Source organism: Nannospalax galili, unplaced genomic scaffold (assembly GCF_000622305.1).
Source record: "Nannospalax galili isolate Female #2095 unplaced genomic scaffold, S.galili_v1.0 scaffold1354, whole genome shotgun sequence".
In the NCBI taxonomy this organism is placed as follows: domain Eukaryota; kingdom Metazoa; phylum Chordata; class Mammalia; order Rodentia; family Spalacidae; genus Nannospalax; species Nannospalax galili.
Window position 1 is genome coordinate 1,522,921 of NW_008335784.1, and position 19,861 is coordinate 1,542,781.

Sequence of the window (19,861 nt, forward strand, 5' to 3'; positions counted from 1 at the left end):
ATCCAAAATGAGCATAGATCCAAGGGGGCTCAATAAAATACTTGCAAACCACATATAGGTATATATCAAAAAGATCATCCACCATGACCAAGTTGGCTCTATTCTAGAGATGCAGGGATGGTTCAATATACATAAGTCAATAAATGTCATAAATCATATAAATGGGCTCAAAGACAAGAACCACATGGTCATCTCAATAGATGCAGAGAAGGGCTTTGACAAAATTCAACATGCATTTATGTTCAAAGTCCTAGAGGGAATTGGACTGGAGGGAACATACCTGAATATAATTAAAGCCATATATAAAACCCACCGAAATATGAGTACATGCAGTTTCAGCCACCTGATATTTGACCGAGGGGCCAAGAACATTCACTGGAGGAAAGACAGCATGTTCAGCAAATGGTGCTGGCAAAATGGATCTCCACTTGTAGAAGAATGAAACTGAACCCCTATCTTTCACCTTGCACAAAAGTCAGCTTCAAATGGATCAAAGTCTGAAACTCTGAAACTGCTAAAAGAAAATATTGGCAATAACCTACAAGATATAAGTGTATGAAAGGATTTTCTAAATCAGACATCAATTGCTCAGGAAACAAGGTCAAGAATCAACAAATGGGACCTCATTAAACTAAAAAGCTTCTGTACATCTAAAGAAGCAACCAAGAAAGTGAAGAGAAAACCCCCAGAATGGGAGAAAATCTTCACCAGGGATACATCTGACAGAGGTTTAACTTCCAGAATATATAATGCATTCAAAAAACAGAGAATCAAGAAAGGAATTAACCCAACTAAAAGGTGGGCTAAAGAACTGAACAGAGAGTTCTCAGAAGAAGAAATAAATACAGCTAAGAAGTATCTTAAAAGGTGTTCAATATCACTAGTAATTAGGGAAATGCAAATTAAAACCACTTTAAGATTTCATCTTACCCAAGTCAGACTGGCCATCCAGAAAATAAACGATACCAAATGTTGGAGAGGATGTGGGGAAAGGGGAACACTCATCCACTGCTGGTGAGACTGCAAACTTGGTCAATCCCTATGGAAAGCAGTGTGGAGAACTCTTAAAAAACTAAAAATAAACCTACCATTTGATCCAGTTATACCACTCCTTGGCATATACCCAAAGAACTCATCATATTGCAGAGACACTTGCACATCCATGTTTTTGCTGCTCTTTTCACAATAGCTACGAGATGGAAGCAACCTAAGTGTCCACTTAGGTCCACATTATCCACTGACAAGTGGATAATGAAAATGTGGTTCATTTATACGATGGACTTTTACTCAGCAGTAAAGAAAGATGAAATCATGAAATCTACAAATAAATAGGTAGAACCAGACACTGTTATACTAACTGAAGTATCACAGACTCAGAAAAAAAAGGGACATATGTTCTCCCTCATTTGTGGATCCTAGCACCAAATCCTTATAAGTGAATATGCATCCAGACATAACTACAGGAACCAGGATAATGAAAAGAAGAGGATGGTAAAGGAAAAGAAAGAATCCGAAAGAGAAGAAAAGTAGCAAATAGGTGTTAATAAGGGAGATAAGGACAAAAATTGTTTTTTTTAAGGGGGGAGGGAGGGAAGGTTATACTAGGAACCTAGGGGATAAAGGGAAAAAAGGAACTCAAGAGAGGTGGTACCATAGGAGAAAGGTATTATTCAGGGAGAAATGGGAAAAAGGGGGGCACCTTGATTGGGGAAACCACGATGGAGGGGTTAGACAATGCAGGAGATAAATAATGCCTAGCTAGTTTTAAAAACCAGAGGGAACCATATTAGTCAAACAATCTACTGACAAATTATACATAGCAGATCAAGAAATATATGTCTAGGCAAGGTTTATCTGAGAATGTTTGGTCTTTGCCCAAGGTTTATCTACATGGTACATGGTAATTAAAATACCAGACTCGTGGAACTAACCTTTTTGGATTTCTAACAGTCATACTTTGAGGCCTATACTAATTTGGTCAGAAGGACATAAAGGACAGTATTTGCTCCTTGCCCTCCTAGGTTGACTAAGTTCCAGGGGACTATGAGCATCTCTCAAAATGTCCTGCAACTTTGGTGAGTAACCTGTCTTCTTGATCAAGGATGCCGTGGAGACCCCACCAGATGGACTTGAATCAGTGTCCAGTCTACAAAGAGGAGGGTCAACACAGAGGAAACATTTCTTCCATGCTTCCAAGTGAAGCCAGGCATGGTTGAGCAGGATCTTTCACTTATCTTCACATACAAGGAAGTGGTAAAAGAAAGGAGCCAGGGGCTCCTCCCAAGCCCATGTGACCCCTGAAATCAGATCTCAAAGGGCCTTAAGAGTAAAAATAAATTGGTTAATCTGGGCCAACTGTAGGGTCTTAAACACCCAAAAGGAAAGTATAATCAAAGTATAAAGGGGTCAATATAATTTTTAAGAGTCTATATGTATAGCTAAAGGCTACATAGCAAGAAACAATGCCAGACAGGAGATACCTTCCTTTGAGTTGTTGGCCAGGGTGGCCCAAGAGACTCCCAGAGAATAACCCAGCATAGTACTGGGAAAATGAACAGTAGGCCCCAATTTTATCTAAAGGAATGTTGACAACTGATTGCTGCTAGATGAGGAACAGCTGGTCTTCCTAAAACAAGGATCTCTAGATAGGCTGACAAGATCCAGCGGATGGAGAAGCACTGGGGAACAGCTGGGTGCGCTGACAACACAGTGGACCGTAACAGGGATGACAGAGTATATGGGCTCCAGTGGGGGGTTGAGAGGCTATGGGAGGGTGCCATTTGGAAAGTGGGTATATGGATGAAGAAGATTGTTTGGGATATTCTGTGTGATACACACACAAAAAATCAACAAATAAAAAAATGAGTTATATTTGAGGAGGAAACATAAAAATTTACTTCATGTTAATTAGTAGAGGTGCTAAACATTACCATTGAAATCTACCTGATGACTTTATATCCATACTCAGGTGCCAAGTATCCCAGTGTAACTGACTGTGACTAGTAATAATCAGATACAGGGAGATTAGAGACACATGTGCAAACATCTAAGTGTTAGTAGCATTAAAAATGAGTCTTTCTATAGGAAACAGTACATTTTAAAATGAAATGGAGATCTTTTTTACAGGCTAAAAACTCATTCAATTTTATGTCTTACAGGGTTTATACTGAGTTCAATGTATAACTGTATTAATTTAACTGTGAACCTAAAAATATTTACAGCCACTTTTGAAGGAGATGTGTCTTTGCTCTGGAAATTGTTATTGAATATGTTCAAGGTGCAATGAAATGCTTCTTCTTATCATGTGGTTATTAAATAAATAAAAAATTTAAATATGGAAAACATTAAAAGGGAAATATTGGAAGGTATGAATAGATTTTTAAGTATTCTGGAAATTGAAAATTGATTTTATATTTCCTCTATCCTTAATATCTACTTATCATTCTCAACCCAAAGCAGTGGTAGTCCTTAAAATTTTCAAAGCAAATGTTTATTATAATTGATGTACTGACATATCTGAGCAATGGTGAAGTTCATAAGTACAAGAACTGAAGAATGCTATGTAAAATGAATAGTTAGGGGTCAACAATTTTTCTATGAATGTGAAATTGTGCTGGTTAGCTTTAATTGTCAAGTTACAAACTAGAGTCTCCTGGGAGGAGAAAAACCTCAATTGAGGACTTTCCAAGATAGTCTGTGAGCATGTCTGTGCAGCATTGTCTTGATTCCTAGTTCATATGGTTTGGCCCAGCATACTGTGGGCAGTGCCACCTTAGCAGATAGTTCTGGGTTATGTAAGAAAGTTGACTAATGGCTGGGAATGGTGGCACATACCTTTAATTCTAGCACTTGGGAGGCAGAAGCAGGCAGATCTCTGTGAGATCGAGGCCAGCTTGGTCTACATAGCAAGTCCCAGGCCAGTTGGAGCAACAAGGAGACTCAGTCTCAAAAAATCAAAATTAAAAAGAAATCTGACTGAGCAGGAGCCAAAGGGAGCAGGCCAGTCAGTGTTCATCCCTGGCTCTGGCCTCCAGCTTCTTGTCTTGAATTCCTACCCTGCTTTCTCTCAGTGATGGACTGTTACCAGGAAGTGTAAGCTGAAATAAACCCTTTAGTCCCCCAAGTTGCTTGTGGTGATGATGTTTGTCACAGCAACATAAAGCAAACTAAGAAACATAACCAAATTAATGAGTACATAAGTATATGAGCAAAGCATTTTAAGTATTCTTGTTTGTATTTTCATGCCTTACTTTTATAAACATTGTATTAAAAGCTTGTAGGCAAAAATTAGGGCAAAAAACAGTCAATAATTAGTTTAAAGAAAGATAACCACTATCAAGGTTAATCATGGAAAAACTACTAGGCAACACAGAAAATACCTAGTTGGTTACCCCATCATATAAACATTAAGGTTCCCCAAATTTTTAGCAGATCACTATGTTAATAAATTAAACACATCTACTCACAAAAGTTCTAATCTATATATGCACTTGTTTTTGTACTTAAAGATTAGACTTGTTTACAAAATATTTTAATGCAAGGATCTTCTGTAATTATTAACAAGTACAGCACATCTATTTCCATCACTGGTACACATGGGAGATTTTTTTAGGATCCCATGGGTATTCAAAATTCATAGATGAAGTTCCTTATATAAAATTGCACAACATTAGCATATAACATAAATCTGTCCCCTAGCACACTATAATCACTAGATTACTTCTAATATTTAATATAATATAATCACTATATAGTTTTTCTACTGCATTGCTTTAAGAATGGTTAACAAGTCTGTGCAAGTTCAAAATAGATTCAACTTGTTTTGCAATTTTTTTTAAATGTGTGGCTGGTTGAACCCACAGATACAGATCTACTGGAAGCCAAACTATTCATATGCTGTTTATGTTGTTGAGGACACTGCTTCTTTAATAAATATGCTTAAGATAATATTTTTAATTAAAATTTTTATTGAATTTCTCTGAGTTTCATACAACATATTTTGATCATATTTAGACCCCTCCCCTACCTGCACCCCTCTTATACACTCCCACTGGTTTTCATGTACTCTGTCATATATACTAAGGCCTATCAAGCCAAGTTTGTGTCTCCAAATGTCCTTTGGTGTGTGTCTATCCACTGGAGTCTGGTTAACTCATCTAGCACCACACCCTTAAAGAAAACCAACTCTCCCTCTTTCAGTAGTTATCTGCTGCCAATTTTTCTTCAGCTAATGTTGGGACTTCTTATTCACCTCCCCACTTCCATGTAGGAATTTTGTATGGTTTGAGCTTGCATGGTCTTGTGCATATAGTTACCAGTAGTTTAAGAGAATATCTTTGACAACTTTAAAAAAAAACAATATAAAACATTTATATGCTAAATCTGAGCTTCTGAGGTGGATAGTTATCCTAGTTAGAAAGTGTCTGCTGTTAGAAAGGCCTAGAAAACAATCAGGAACAATGCTTTGGGTAGTGCTAAAGAGCTGAACCCATGCTTTCGCAATACGCTAAGCTAGCACTGTACCACTGAGCTCCAACTTAACTGAAGAAAGTTAAATAATTTTATTAAATAAGGAAATAGAGTTGTGGTGGTTTGAATGAGAAATGCCCCCATCAGCTTATGTATTTAAACATTTGGTTCCCAGTTGTAGTGATGTTTGGGAATATTATGAAAGCTTTAGGAAGTGGAGTCTGGCTGGAGGACTTATGTCACTGGGATGGAGATTTGAGAGTTTAAAGCCTCATCCTTTATTCCTGTCATCTCTCTCTGCTTCCTGTGAGAAGGTGAAAATTTGACTGTCAGCCATGGCAACACCACTTTTGCAAAGTTCCTCCATTTTAATGAAATGTTAAGAATTTCCCAAAACCATAGTAATTAGCATTCTAGGACTCTAGAATGGTGTTTTTTAGATTCATGCCAGCTCCCTCTGTAGACCTCTGATAACAGCTGGCAATAAATGGCTTACCATCACCTGACATTCTTTTACTCATTACTCACCATTCTTTTGTCACTCTTAGCAAAGGCCAATCTTGAGTCAAAAAAGGAAGACTGTAACACCCATCTCCATCCCTTCTCCCTACCTTCTCCCTTATAACTACCCCTGGCCTGTAAGCAGAATGTGAGCAATCCAGTTGCCCAATTTAGAGACCTCCTACCACAGGGTTTATTTTATTTTATTTTTAAAACTAAACCTGCGCTGTTGTAGAAGTTACTTCCATTTCTTTGTTTCCACCAAATTTTCAGGAACCAGCCATCTTCCTGCTCTGGCTACTGTGCCTAACCTTGCCTGTTGCCATATCTTCTCTGACATGATGGACTCTATCTATCCTTCTGGAACTATAATATAAATCCTTTATTTCATAAAAAAATTATTTACTATTTTTAGTTTATGTGTATGAGTGAATTGCCTGTGTATATGAAAGTGCACCTGTGTTGTACAATGCCTACAGAGGTCATATGAGGGCACTGGAGCCCATGGAACTGGAGTTATGGGTAGCTGTTAGTCATCATGTAGGTGCTGGGAATTGAACCCTGGTCTTCTGCAAGAGCAGCCAGTGCTCTTAACTGCTGAGTTATCTCTCCAGTCCCAACCCTTTCTCTCTTAAGTTGCTTTTGTCATGGTATTTTATCACAGAAACAGAAAATGGTACCAGGAAAGTTACTGCTGTGAAGAACCTGACCATGTTGTTTTTTGGAGGACTATGGAAGACTGGATATCTGGTCTTGAAAAGCAGTTAAGTGCTATAAACAAAGCTTACCAGGCCACTTTAGTAGGGACTTGAAAGATAATAGTGCTGAGAATAATGTGGAAAGTAGAGGTCTGGTTCATGAGACTTCAAAAGGGAACAAGGACTCTTTTAGCAATTGGACTTGGGTCATTCATATGATATTTTGGCAAAGAATCTGACTGCCTTCTGCCCATGGTTAGAGAATTTGCATGAAGCTAAATTAAAAAGTAATGAACAAATTTCTTTGGTGGAAGAAATTTCAAGACAGCCTAATATTAAGTCTGTGGCATAAATATTAATGATTACTCTTGTGCAAGGTCTACAATAAAAAAAAAGTGCAACATGTGAAGCAGGAAGAAATAAAAAACGGTATAACTTGGAGGAAAAAAAAGGCCCTAGGAAGCCTAAAGTCTTAGCCAAGTCACATGCGGAAAAATGGGCTATAATTGTTAAAGAGATTGGCATCCAAGAGAAGCATCCTCCTCAGTACTAGAACAATAGAAAAGTGGCCTCAGGGTAAGACACCTGTCACCTAGTTAAACCTCAAAATTAAACTTGTGAAAGAGTACCTAAATGATTTCTTGCTGCTACACAGCAATTTTCTAGGAAAGCCTCCTCACCAGGAATCTCTGAGAGGTCATTGCATGAACCTGTCAACCTGAAATCTGAGTTGCAGTGGACACCCAAGATGTTGGCGGTATCAGAGCTGTGAAATATCTGCTAAGGAGAGCTGCATACAGGGAGTAGATTCAGCACAAGAGAAAGAAGTATGTTTCAGGCAGCAAAGCTATAGGGACGGAGCCATCTAAGACCTTGGAAACTGAAACCCCAGATACTGGACATGGAGCTACATGATTTGGTGTTTGTACTGCTGGGTTTCAGGCTTGCTTTGGTCTAATCTTCACACTACACCCCCATTCCTCCCTCTTGTAACGCAAACATATATTCTGTGGCATTTTATGTTGGAAGTATGCGATTTTTTTTTTTTTTTTTTAAATTCACAAAGAGTCACAGTTAAGAGATTTCCTTAAGTTTCATAGGAGATTTTTGGGTTTTAGACTTCTGGACAGTGTTGAGATTGTTAAAGAGTATAGGGACTTTGAAGTTGGACTAAGTGCATCTTGCATCATAAAACAATCATGAGCCTATGGGGAACAGGGGCTAAATATGGTGGTTTACATGAAAAATGTTCTACATGTTAAACTTGGTCCCCAGTGGGTGGCACTGTTTGGGAGGCTATGGAACCTTTAGGAGGTGGAGCCTTGCTGGAGCAAGTATGTCACTGAGGGTGGGGTTTTAGGGTTTATAGCTTGGCCCTACTTCCTGTGTGTTCATTCTCTCTCTCTCTCTCTCTCTCTCTCTCTCTCTCTCTCTCTCTCTCTCCCCCCCTCTTCCTCCCCCCCCCCTCCCCCTCCCTCTGAAAATATGGTCAGTCAGCTTCCTGCCTCCACTGCCATGCTGAGCCTTGACTGCCACCATGATGGAACCAGTCCCTTTGGAACTGTAAGATGAAGTAAGCGCTTTCTTCTATAAATTCCTTTTGTCGGTATTTCATTATGGCAACAGAAAAACAACTAATACAAAAGTTACTATTTAAGATTAAAAAATCAATAGGGGGATATAGGAAGAGCTGGAGGGAAGCTGGGAAGATGGAAATAATGCAAAGACAATACTCATGCATGAAATTCTCAAAAAAAAAGTTTAAAAAATGTGTTGACTAGATGAAACACTGACACAAAATATAGAATTTTTACAAATGTTAAGATTTATGACTTTTAAATTAGACAAATAAAGATTTAAGAGCTAGGAATGAGGGCTGAATAGAAGAGCTCTTACCTAGTATGCACTGGCTTTAGGATTGATAGGCAAGATTGCAAAAAAAATAAAAAGTAAAAATAAAAGAGTGTATTACTATACCCTTGGGGCATTTTTTTTTTTTTTCTGCAGCAACATTTGCTTACATGTGTCAGGCTATTGGTTTGTTTCCTAGTCATACCCAATAAAATAAATTAATAAGAAATATGCAAACTTTAAAAAAGTGTTTGTCACATTTAAATATACAGTTTACAATTTAATAATGGATGTGGTTTTAAATTCCTTTAGGTCTTGAAATTAAAGTCTGACAGAACAAGAACTTCCAAAACAAAATAATTCAAAGCCCCATACATATAAAATGAAGTATTTTTCTAATTTCTATGATTTATTGTGAGAAAGATTTTTATACTTGTTCAATAGAACACAGTACAAGCTATTTTATGTATTAGTCAAGACTGATAAGAGTACTATTTTTTAAAGTTGCACTGTCCTGTTGCTATCTTTTTGGGTTTAATTTACTGTTTTTGGTAGTAGGAAACAGGTTTATTGAAGGCTAGGTCCAGCCCTGAAGAAAATGGTGATGATCTCTCTGTCTCCAATCTCTGTCTTCCAGGGCTCAGGGCAATGTTGAAGACCTTTTCTGGGACACAAGGAGTTATAGGAAACAATGGGTAGAAATTCCTGAAGTGAGCAGGACCTTTCTCTTCAGGGCACTATCTTCTTTTCCTTTTCTTGACAGTCAATTGGGATCTTTTGAGTTTGGGGGGTTACTATCTTGTTTTTTGGGGGGGGGTCTTTTTTGAGACAGGGTCTCCCTATACCCCAATTGCCCTGGAACTCCCTATATAGACCAGGCTGGCCTTGAACTCACAGAGATCCACCTGCCTCTACCTCCCAACTGCTGGGAATAAAGGCATGTGCCACCAGCCCGGCCTATATCTTGTTTTTTAATTCTTAAAAAATATTTTATTTTTATTATTTTTATTATCTATGCATGAGTGTATTGCCTGCACGTATGTAAGGGCACTCATGTCATGCAAAGCCCACACATGTCAGAAGAGGGTGTTGGATCGCCTGGAACTAGAGTTACAGATGGTTGTTAGCTGCCATTTGGGTTTCTGGAATCAAACCTGGGTCCTATGCAAGAGTAGCCAATTCTCTTAACCACTGAGCCATCACTCCAGCCCAAATGAAGTCATATCAACATGAAGAGAAGAAGACTCCAAAAAGCATCAGGTGAAAGAATGGATTGTTAAAAGATAAGGGGAAAAATGGGAGGAAAGGCAAACACTAAAGACCCCAATTTATCTCTTCACATCCTAATTTGTTGGCATCATTTCTTATAATGTTCTGTGTCATTTTAGAGCTAAGAGTAGGGTATGACAGTAATCTTCAAAATGCTGTAACTCAAAAAAAAGAGTAAAGTATAACTATGCATGGAAGTGTTAACATTACCACCAAAACATATAGACATTATTCAAATATGTCACAAGGCACTGTGTACTATTAAGCTACAAGTTTAACCTTTGAAAATATTTTCTTAATAATGTAGGCAAAATTTGCAATACTTCTCAAAATGTACACTCCTGGGACTTTGTACACATTCGCGTTCTGAGACTATCAAATAGACTTATACCCCATTCCTCAGCAAAAAGACCATTATGAAAACTGTCTTTATTTTAAGAAGGGCTGGGAGCAAACTTCACTGCAGCAAGTTGAGGACGGTTTCTTGTCTGCTTTACTTATTCACTCCCCACACCAGCCTAGAGTGTATATCTTCTTGGTTCATGCTTTGATAAAATCAAAATACATTGCACAATGCCACTGATCTATGTCACCATTTTAGAAGTAGCTTCCAGTATTACATCTTATATATTAAAGCCCTATTGTATATTATTGGCATTAAGCAGATTTATGTACTAAATTATATTCATATTTATTCATGAAAATGATATATCTGATAAGGCTTTTATCTTCTGAATGCTGAAAGAGCAGGGGCAGTCAACTAATTAAGATGGGCAAAGGACATTGAATTGCAATCATTCCACTGAAGGTTTCAAAGCTCAATGTGTACAGAAAAACAGACCATCATTAGAAAAATGGTAATAAAACTCACAACAAGGCATTTCTTGGGATAGCTTTAACTAAAAAAATGCCTCAAAATCAGAAATAATACATTTTGTTAGGATGTGGAGAAATTGAAACATTGGTAGATTCTTCGTGCTAATGTAAAATAGTGAAGCCATGATAAAAAGCATTTTGGTAATTTCTCCAAGTCTTCTCTTAAATTCTAAAATTCAACTGATACCTGTATGTCAATGTTCACAACAGAAATAATCACAATATCTAAAAAGATGGAGGCAATCTAACTGTCTGCCAAGAAATGAATGGATTAATTAGACATGGTTCTATAGCTACAAGGGAATATCAACCATAGGAAGGACTGAAGTTTTATTATCTGCTCCAACAAGGATGAACTTGAAAGCATTATGTTCAGAGAAATAAATCAGATACAAAAGACAATGCATGACTCCACTTATGTGAAATATCTAGGCTAGGCACATTAATATTTAATGGAACAAATATTTTGTCTGGATTTTAAAAATATTTTAGAAACAACTTAATGTTTAGAGTTTGAGATGCTATGAATGAAAATTTTGATCCTATATTGTACACTTAAAATGGCACATTTTATTTCTATGTATGTTTTATCATGATAAAATATAATCAAGGAGCTGGAGAGATGGCACACCAGTTTAGAGCACTGAATGCTCTTGCACAGGCCCCAGGTTTGGTTCCTATCACCTGCAATGGTGGCTAACAATAGGCTGTAACTCCAGGTCCAGGGAATTTGATGCCCTTTTCTGGTCTCTGTGGGCATTCCAAACACATAGTGCACTTATATACATGCAAAGAAAGCACTCATATATTTAAAAAATAAATAAAAATAATCTCAATAACTATATTGCTTTTGTTCATGAACTAAACAACATATCATTAATAAATACCTAAACTATGTGCTTGACTTTGTGCAATGGCTGGGTGATATAAGGACAAACGAAACAGAGGCAGCTCTGGCAATAGAAAACTAGAACCAGATTTAGCAGAGTGAACAGCTGCAGCATAACTGAAATGAATAATACCTATATAGTGACCTTGAAAGTCTCTAACACTTTGTGTCATCCTTAAGAAGTTCTTCGTTTTGGATTGTTTTAAGTAAGTGATTAATAGTACATGTAACTTTACTTTCTCTATTAAATGCCATGAATGCTTCACACAGAGGAAATGCTAGCGATGAGGCTTATTCAAAAGGAAATTGTAAAATAATGAATAACAAAATCATGCACTTACCACGCAGAAGAGCTTCTAATTAAACAAAGTAAATAGTGCCCTCTATTATCCAGGTTTTGCATTCAGATATCAAAGCTAATGAAGAGATTAAACTACTATATCAACACATAAGAAAAGCTTCATGAAAGAGGAGCTTGAAATAATTAGGAACAAGTGAGACCATAGTAACAACTGTATTGACTGCATTAATATCTGAAGTAAAACTACTCTGAATTACACACACACTCACACACACATGCACGCACACATGCACACAAACACACATAAATAAATGTATGTAAAATAGAGAAAACTGAATAGTATCTGTAGTCTAGATAAGAGTACTGTATAAGAACCAATTTCTTAGTTGACACTGCAGTTATACAGGAGACAGTACAACTGAGGATGCTTGGGGAAGGGGTCATGGGACTCTGCATTATATCTGCATATTCCCATGAAAGACTATAATTATTTGAGGGAAAAGGATATAAAATTACAGAAAAGTATGATTGTGAGAAGATGTAAAATGGGATTAAAAGAAGACACAGAAAACTATACAATAAGTAATAAAAGAAAAAAAAAGAAAACCCACCAAAAAGAGCCTATTCCATAGTATCAGGACTGTGTGACATATGTGTTCTTAGTATTTTTCACAGTTGCTATAATTATCCTTAAGACCTCACAGTATAGACACAAGAGAATGATGATGGAGGAAGCAAACAAGTGTGGAGAAGGTAAAGGGTGTATTTGTGGTAGAGTATAAAGAGGGTTATGGGGTGAGGGCCACAGGCTTCACGAGAACCTATGCTTCCAAATACATTCCATCCTCTGCTAGACACGGTAGCAATCTTAAGAAATCCTATGAGTGGCAAGGGATTATTTACTTATTTATGTCTCAATTTTATTAGAATTATGGGAAATGACACATGAGAAATACTTTTACCATCTTCACTCAGATGAGTTCTGAACTTTCATTATCCTACACCTTTATTTATAATTGGCATTGGACACCAGCCTCCTAATATAAAGCGATCCAAGTTACATGATTTAAGAGTATGATAAGTACCACAAATCAGTTAGAGAAGTATTTTATAATAAAATTGAGTGGTTTAAAACTTATTGTAATGTCAGAAGCATGCAACTAGATCCCAAACTCTTAACCATCATACAATGGATCTAGACTGAAATGAACAATCTCAAAGTATGAAACTAGTAGAAGAAAAGTACAGGAAAAACTTCAGCAAACTAGACTAGACAAGGATGTTCTGGACAAATTCCCAAAGGCAGAAATAGAAAAACTGGACTATGTCAAACTAAAAAGGTTTTGCATAGCAAGAGAAAAAATAGCATGGGGGAGACAACTTATACAGTGGGAACAATTCTCAATAAAATGTACAAATGTATAGGTATGTTTCCAAAGAAATGGAATCAGTATGTCAAACAGATATCTACACTCTCATGTTTACTACAGCACTGTTAACAATAGCCAGGAAATAGAAACAACCTAAGCATCTATCAACCAACCGATGAATGGATAAAGAAAATGTGACCATATATATATAATTATTCAACCATAAAAGAATGAAACCCGGTCATTTCTGACAGTATGGATAGAAATGGAGAAATAAGTGAAACAAGCCAAGCACAAAAAGAAAATTACCACATAACCTCACAAACACAAGGAATGTAAAAATAAAGTCATTCACAGAGGCTGAGAGGATGTTATCTAACAAAGGATGGGAAGAATAGGGTGAAGAATGGGTGCTATGTCACAAATAGGTGTGAGAAGGACCACAGTGTCCCTGCATAATGTAGTGACTGAAGACAACAGTAATGTACTACATAATTCAAGAAGGTAAATGGATTTTGAAATTTTCAGAGGGAAATTACAAATGTTTGAGAAAATAGATATGTCTAACCTGATTCTAACATTGTGCAAAGTTTACATGTATCAAAGCATTACTGCATAACTTTTTATACTCTGATGTATCAAGTAAAATAGATTTCAGGGGCTGGAGAGATCACAACCCACCTTAACTCCAGCTTCAGGGATCCAATACCCACTTCTAGCCTCCGTGGGCACTGCACTCATTTGGCAGGCACGCGCGCGTGCACGCGCGCGCACACACACACACACACTTAAAACAAACCTTTAAAAGATAAATAAACCTTTATAAAGTAAAAAAAATATACTCAATGTGCTATTTAATACAATTTATAAATGTAAAGAAATCAGTAAACAAAGCTCCGTGGAAATGATCAACAGTAACTTGAACATATGGTCTTTACATATCTAGTTATGCATTCATCCAGAAAGGCTAAGACAACGGCAGGAATTTCCTATGTGGTCAGGAAAGAGGCAGTGGCTTTACTTCTCAAATCAGGAATGAAGCTACTGGCAACAATCATGACCTTTTCAGTACTGCTCAGAAGTCAGACGCTTCTTTCCAGCCCTGGCTTTCTATGATGAAGTAGAGTACTACTGCATTTGAAAAACACACTGGAAGACATTTAATATTCTACATAACCAAATAAATATACCGTCTTTATTGTATTCCTTTTAAAAATATTAATATTATTGTTTTGTATGATTGTGTGTGCAAGTACAGGCATGCATGTGCCAAGGAGTGCATGTAAAGGTGCGAGGACAACTTTTGGAAGTTGGTTCTCTCCTTTCACCATAGGTTCTGGGGATCCAACCCAAGTTGTCAGTCTTGTGGAATAAGGACTTTAGCTGCTGAGCCATCTCACTAGCCATTTAATTTCTGAACTGCAATAACAGAGGCTGGTCTAGGGCAGAGTACATAAGAGTTTCTCTCCTACGCAGACCTCAGCTTGGGTTATGTCCAAGGGAGGAGTCTTTTTCTTTGCTAATGCTGCAGGGAAAGCATACCAGCTTCAGGGTTGATAAGGGTCCATTTCCACAGAGCCTTCAATGTTACCTCATTTTGGATTAGAGGATCGGGCCACATATTTTTCTCTTGTGCCTTGTTGTTTTTAAATTTAATGTACTAACATGAAATTTCAGAAACCTAAATTCTTTCAGAAGTGGAAGCAAAGTCACTAGGGCTTTAGTAACCACCAAACTACTCAAAATAGCAGTTACAGAATAATTAACCACTGAATCAAATGTGACATAAGTTCATTATGACAATTAGGATTTCATATTTCCAAAGGCCCTAAGAAAAACAGGCAATCTGTCTCAGTTTTCTTGTATATATCATCTTATTATGCAACCAAAAGTCCTAACAATACCGAGTACTCATGAATGAATACTATTTAACAGGCCTCGACATTCACCTTATGTGTATCTTAGTATCTCATCTTGGCTTTCTTAGATCTAGAAGAGTATCTTTTTCTTTTGTACCATTTGACTAAGCTGTATCAAATTGGAGAAAAAGTTGAAAAAAATTAAACGTTCAAAGGCCACATCAATTGAAAAGAGAAGGCTGTTCCTTAGTTGTGGTTCCTTTGTGAGTGCTGTCTTAGAAGTCCTGGGTCATGCCCTGATCACATCAGCAAAGCCACCAAATCTCTTTGGTTAAGTATATGAAGTATTTAGAAAAGAACAAAGTCAGAGAGAACCACAAAATAATTCAGGCTAAGAACTTCATATATAGATCCTAAGAGACTTTATTTTAACTTATATGTTTTTAAGATTATAATGAGAACAAAAATGATTTATTAAGCATGCATTTACTTAATCAGTGCTTTAAGTCAGAAAGCACTTAAATAGTGAGAACATTATTTTTTACATGAAGTCCCTCAATTTATAAAGCATTTTCTATTGACAGATAAGGCTCAAAAAATGCCAGTGACATCTGCTAAGCTTTACTTATGAAAACTTAAAGAAATCCTATGGGATAACATCACTCATTTTTTCTTAGAGTACCTCTCATGGAGACTTCCTAAAAGAGAAAAATCTGGACATAATTAGAAACTATTACAGTACCTAAAAAAAGTTTACTTGAAAAACTAAATCTGCTCTCCATCAAAGGATACAATACACTAAGAATAACATAACAGAAGAATAAGTCCATGTAAAGAACAGAAAAGACCTCAACCACAGCTGGCTGTAGAGTTTAAAAGAGTTGTGACAGAGAACAGAATGTGACCTGTGATAACCAAGGTACCTATAGGGAGCACTGACTATGAACTCACTTCGTCACATGTGATACATATTATTTTATATAATTCCTTCCATTTCAAAATGATAGAAACCATTTTTGTTGGAAAGATGTTAGCAACTATAATTTTAAATAAACTAAAGGTGAAGAGTAAACAACCAATTATTACAATTTAATTTTGTATCTATAAGATCTACATGGAAAAATTATCCAGAATGTAGTAAAAGGTGTTTTTTGTACTTTTAAAACACTAAAGGACTTGCAATGGAGAATGCTAATATCATCTTGAAACTTTGAATGTTTTTGAAGAAATGTAAAATTCCACTGGGGGTAGACTGGACGCCATGTCCCTTGGAGTTTAGAAGGCTGCCCATATGAACTGAATTATCCTTGACAAGTACCTTCAGACACTTGTAATGTGATCTCATGTAAATTTAGACCACATTTTCTATACAAACTATAGGCAAAAGTAATTTTGTTCAAGAGCTCAGTTAAGAAGGAACAAAAATCTAATATACTTAACAATATGTAGTAGTTAACATGAAATTTCTAACATGTAAATGAAAATTAAAATCATCTGATTAATATGTTTTAAGGAAAAATAAAGTATAACAAAATGCTTCATTTCCATTTTCTTTTTCTATCCCTATTGCATATTCTCTCCAACGCAATTTGATTTTCCAATGGCTTATGAAAGTTTGGGGCTGAAAATATCCTATGCAAAGAAATAAGAAAATTTTATCTGCATTGAAACATATTATGGCAAGAATTAAGCAACAGTGTGGATACTATTTTAAAAGTGTCTTTATCATTGTGGGGAAAAAAGACAGTACTGACTCAGATATTCAGCTACTTCTATTAGTATAACTACTGCTCATCATCCTGTGGATGTATCAGGACTTAGGGCTGAGAGGAAAACAAAGCAAAAAGAGCTCTGGGGTCTGCAGCAGCTTTAAAGATTCAGCATGATTGCCTGCATTGGCAGGAAGACAGCAGACCGACCTAGGCTAATTCAACAGGGATCAGCTCCTTGTGTAAGAGATGCATTAAGGCCTGCAGAAGAGAACTCTGCAGAGGGCTATGCCATGCGATTTCTACAACAATGCTGACAGTATTTTTCTCTTCAATGGAAGTCTGCTACTGCTACTGTCATCCTGCTAAGTGGTAAAAAATCAAATATAAAAATCACAAATTTGAGTAATAGAAAAAAAAGGTCATATGATATTCAAGAAGCTTTGAAGACATATCCATCTTCTTCAGCGCCCTCAAAACTAAAGTTTGGAAACATCCATGGACCAACTAAAGATCTGCAAGATGGAGTGATTAGCTTAATTTCATACTAGAATTGTTAAAATCCCCATTTAAATTGCAACAAGGAAAACCACTCATTTGCTTTCTTAAAAATATTTTGCAGAAAGCAACATTTTAGATGATCAGAAAATAACAAAACAATTGGGGCTATTTTTAATGTGCATAGCTATCCAGTCACTTATATGAGAGAATTTTAACCAGTAAACCACTTGAAATATTTTAATTTTTCAGTGTTCAAACACCCTGAAAATTATTTTTAAAATCAAACTAAGAGGCATGTTTATCATACTGCTGTGCTTACACAATGAAAGAAAGTGCACTGCAGAAAGGGCTTAAATTTCTCACTCTTCCTTTCAATCAATATCTGAGGCAAAGTTTCATCTCTAGGGCCCTTAATGGCAGGAATTCCTGGAGCCAGCAAATGAGTAATCTTAAACCTATGATTAGATGATGAGGCCATCAAAGACACTAGATCCTAATGCAACATTTCTCTTTATTTTTCTGAACTGCAGAGAGCCAGGGCTAAAGAAGAAGACATTCTAATCTATTTCTTTCCATAAACACCTTTAAAAAATGTGGATTCTCATCAAACTAAAAGGTGCACGTGGCACTCCCAGAATGTCTCTCAAACTCAAGACCTCAGCGCTGGGCAAAATTTTCACATGCTCTTCAGAAAAAGTCCTATTAGAGAGCATGCTTGCTATAATTTCACATCAAAAGTCTTCCTGGCTAAAAATGTGGAACTGCATCTAATGACTTCCTATGAACATGCTCCTGAAGAAAGCAAATTTGAAACCTGGAAATCAGTAAGTAAGTTTTGTTCTGTTTGTTCTGGCAATGTTGAAAAGATCAACTGAAGTCATACTGCTGTTTATCTGGGAGTTAGCAATGGTTTTAGGCTGACCTCTAGCCCGTTAAGGTTCAGATGTGCTCTTCCTTCTATTGCTGAAACTAGAGGTAAATGGAACACCTACTTATTACAAACATGTATCAGCTCCTTTTTCATTCTAATGTTACAAAATATTTCATATCTATGTGATAACAGGGAACACTACGAGATTTGAAAGACCTGGTAAAAGAAAAGACCATTACATTTCCATTTTAGTTATCTAAGAAACTGAAATATATGTTTTTGTTCAAGCTTTGTATAGTTCAACATTTTTGTGTGTGTAGTTGTAAAAAAAAATTCAACAATGTCTCTTTAACATTTAACCAGCAATAAGTAGACTTTAGAATTGACATATACCAAATACACATAAAAAGAGAAAGCAGCATACCAAAGATGACTCGCTAATTTAATGTATGATATATATTTTGACTACTGACCAAAAAAGGAACTTTAGTTTTCATTACCTATAATCTAACAGAGGAGGAAACAATTCTAACAAACTGTAAATTTTAAAATTATAAATTATGCTGCATTTTAAAAGGGTAAACATGATAGCAAAAGACCTAAAGATATACATACATATATGTATATATACATAAGATCTATCTATCTATCTATCTATCTATCTATCTATCTATCTATCTATTATCTATCTATCTATCTATCATCTATCTATCTATCTATCTATCATCTATCTATCTATCATCTATAATACAGAACAATGGAAGGATGGGGAGGAAGGGAGACTAAAGAGAGTGAAAGAAAAGAGATGGAGAACATGACAGTGCTTCCATGGTAGGACCACACAGCTACTAATATACCTCAAAAAATATTACCTTCTTCATCTCTGCAGTAAGAGATAAAATTAAAATTTAAATTGTAGACACACATCAGTTTTATCAGTCAAAGCATTCTTGTACAGCTGAGTGTAATCAAGTGAATGGAATTCTCACCTGAGAGCAGAGCAGCATGACGAGCTCGACCACAGATGTGCTGGACTTCATACAGACAAGGCCTGTGGCAAAGGAAGTGCAGGACAAACAAGATTACAACAGGCAGGCATCCTTCCAAGTCAAAGTGCTGCCTAAGTGCAACTTAGAAACTGTCTAAAACTACACCTCAAAAACCAAATGAACGGAAACATGCATCAACATACTCTTTACATAAATTACACATTTTATACCAGAGTCAGATATTCTAGAAGATATGAAAATTACTAAAATATGATATCATGTATCAGTTCTTTCTTAGATCAAGGTGTATCTAAATGTTTAAACCAGGTAGGGGATGATTACTGAAATTGATGGGCTAGTTAAAGCTGCTTTTAACCCAAAGACACTTGTAGTCTGACTGGTTCCTGCAGCAAAGAACAGTAAGGTTGAAAATCTGTTAAGACCAAATTGAAGTTTCTTATCAGGTCATTCACCAGAGTTTATAAATGAGCCAAAGGAAAAAAATAAAATGCAAGGAATATGTAATGACTGGCCCAGTCAATGAACACTCAGTGTCTGCTAGGGTTGGGTCAAGGACTTTTATCCACTGTTAAACCCAGACTCATTACACTAATATAATTCCCTTTCAAAGGCAAGAAACATTCAGTAAACAGTTTGGAAATTAATTGCACAACTCTCTTCTTAAAATAAAGAATAATTTGTGTAAAT

At 36.4% G+C, this 19,861-nt stretch overlaps 1 protein-coding gene across 4 annotated transcripts in view; it reads right to left on the bottom strand.

The window, feature by feature from the left end:
- Nbea (neurobeachin) overlaps nucleotides 1-19,861 on the bottom strand; it is a 715,145-nt gene that overhangs the window by 340,878 nt on the left and 354,406 nt on the right. For all 4 annotated transcript variants that reach the window (XM_029562257.1, XM_029562254.1, XM_029562256.1 and 1 more), the window contains one exon: nucleotides 19,154-19,215. In XM_029562257.1, the coding sequence (XP_029418117.1) occupies nucleotides 19,154-19,215 (62 nt within the window). The remainder of the gene's footprint in view (nucleotides 1-19,153; nucleotides 19,216-19,861) is intronic.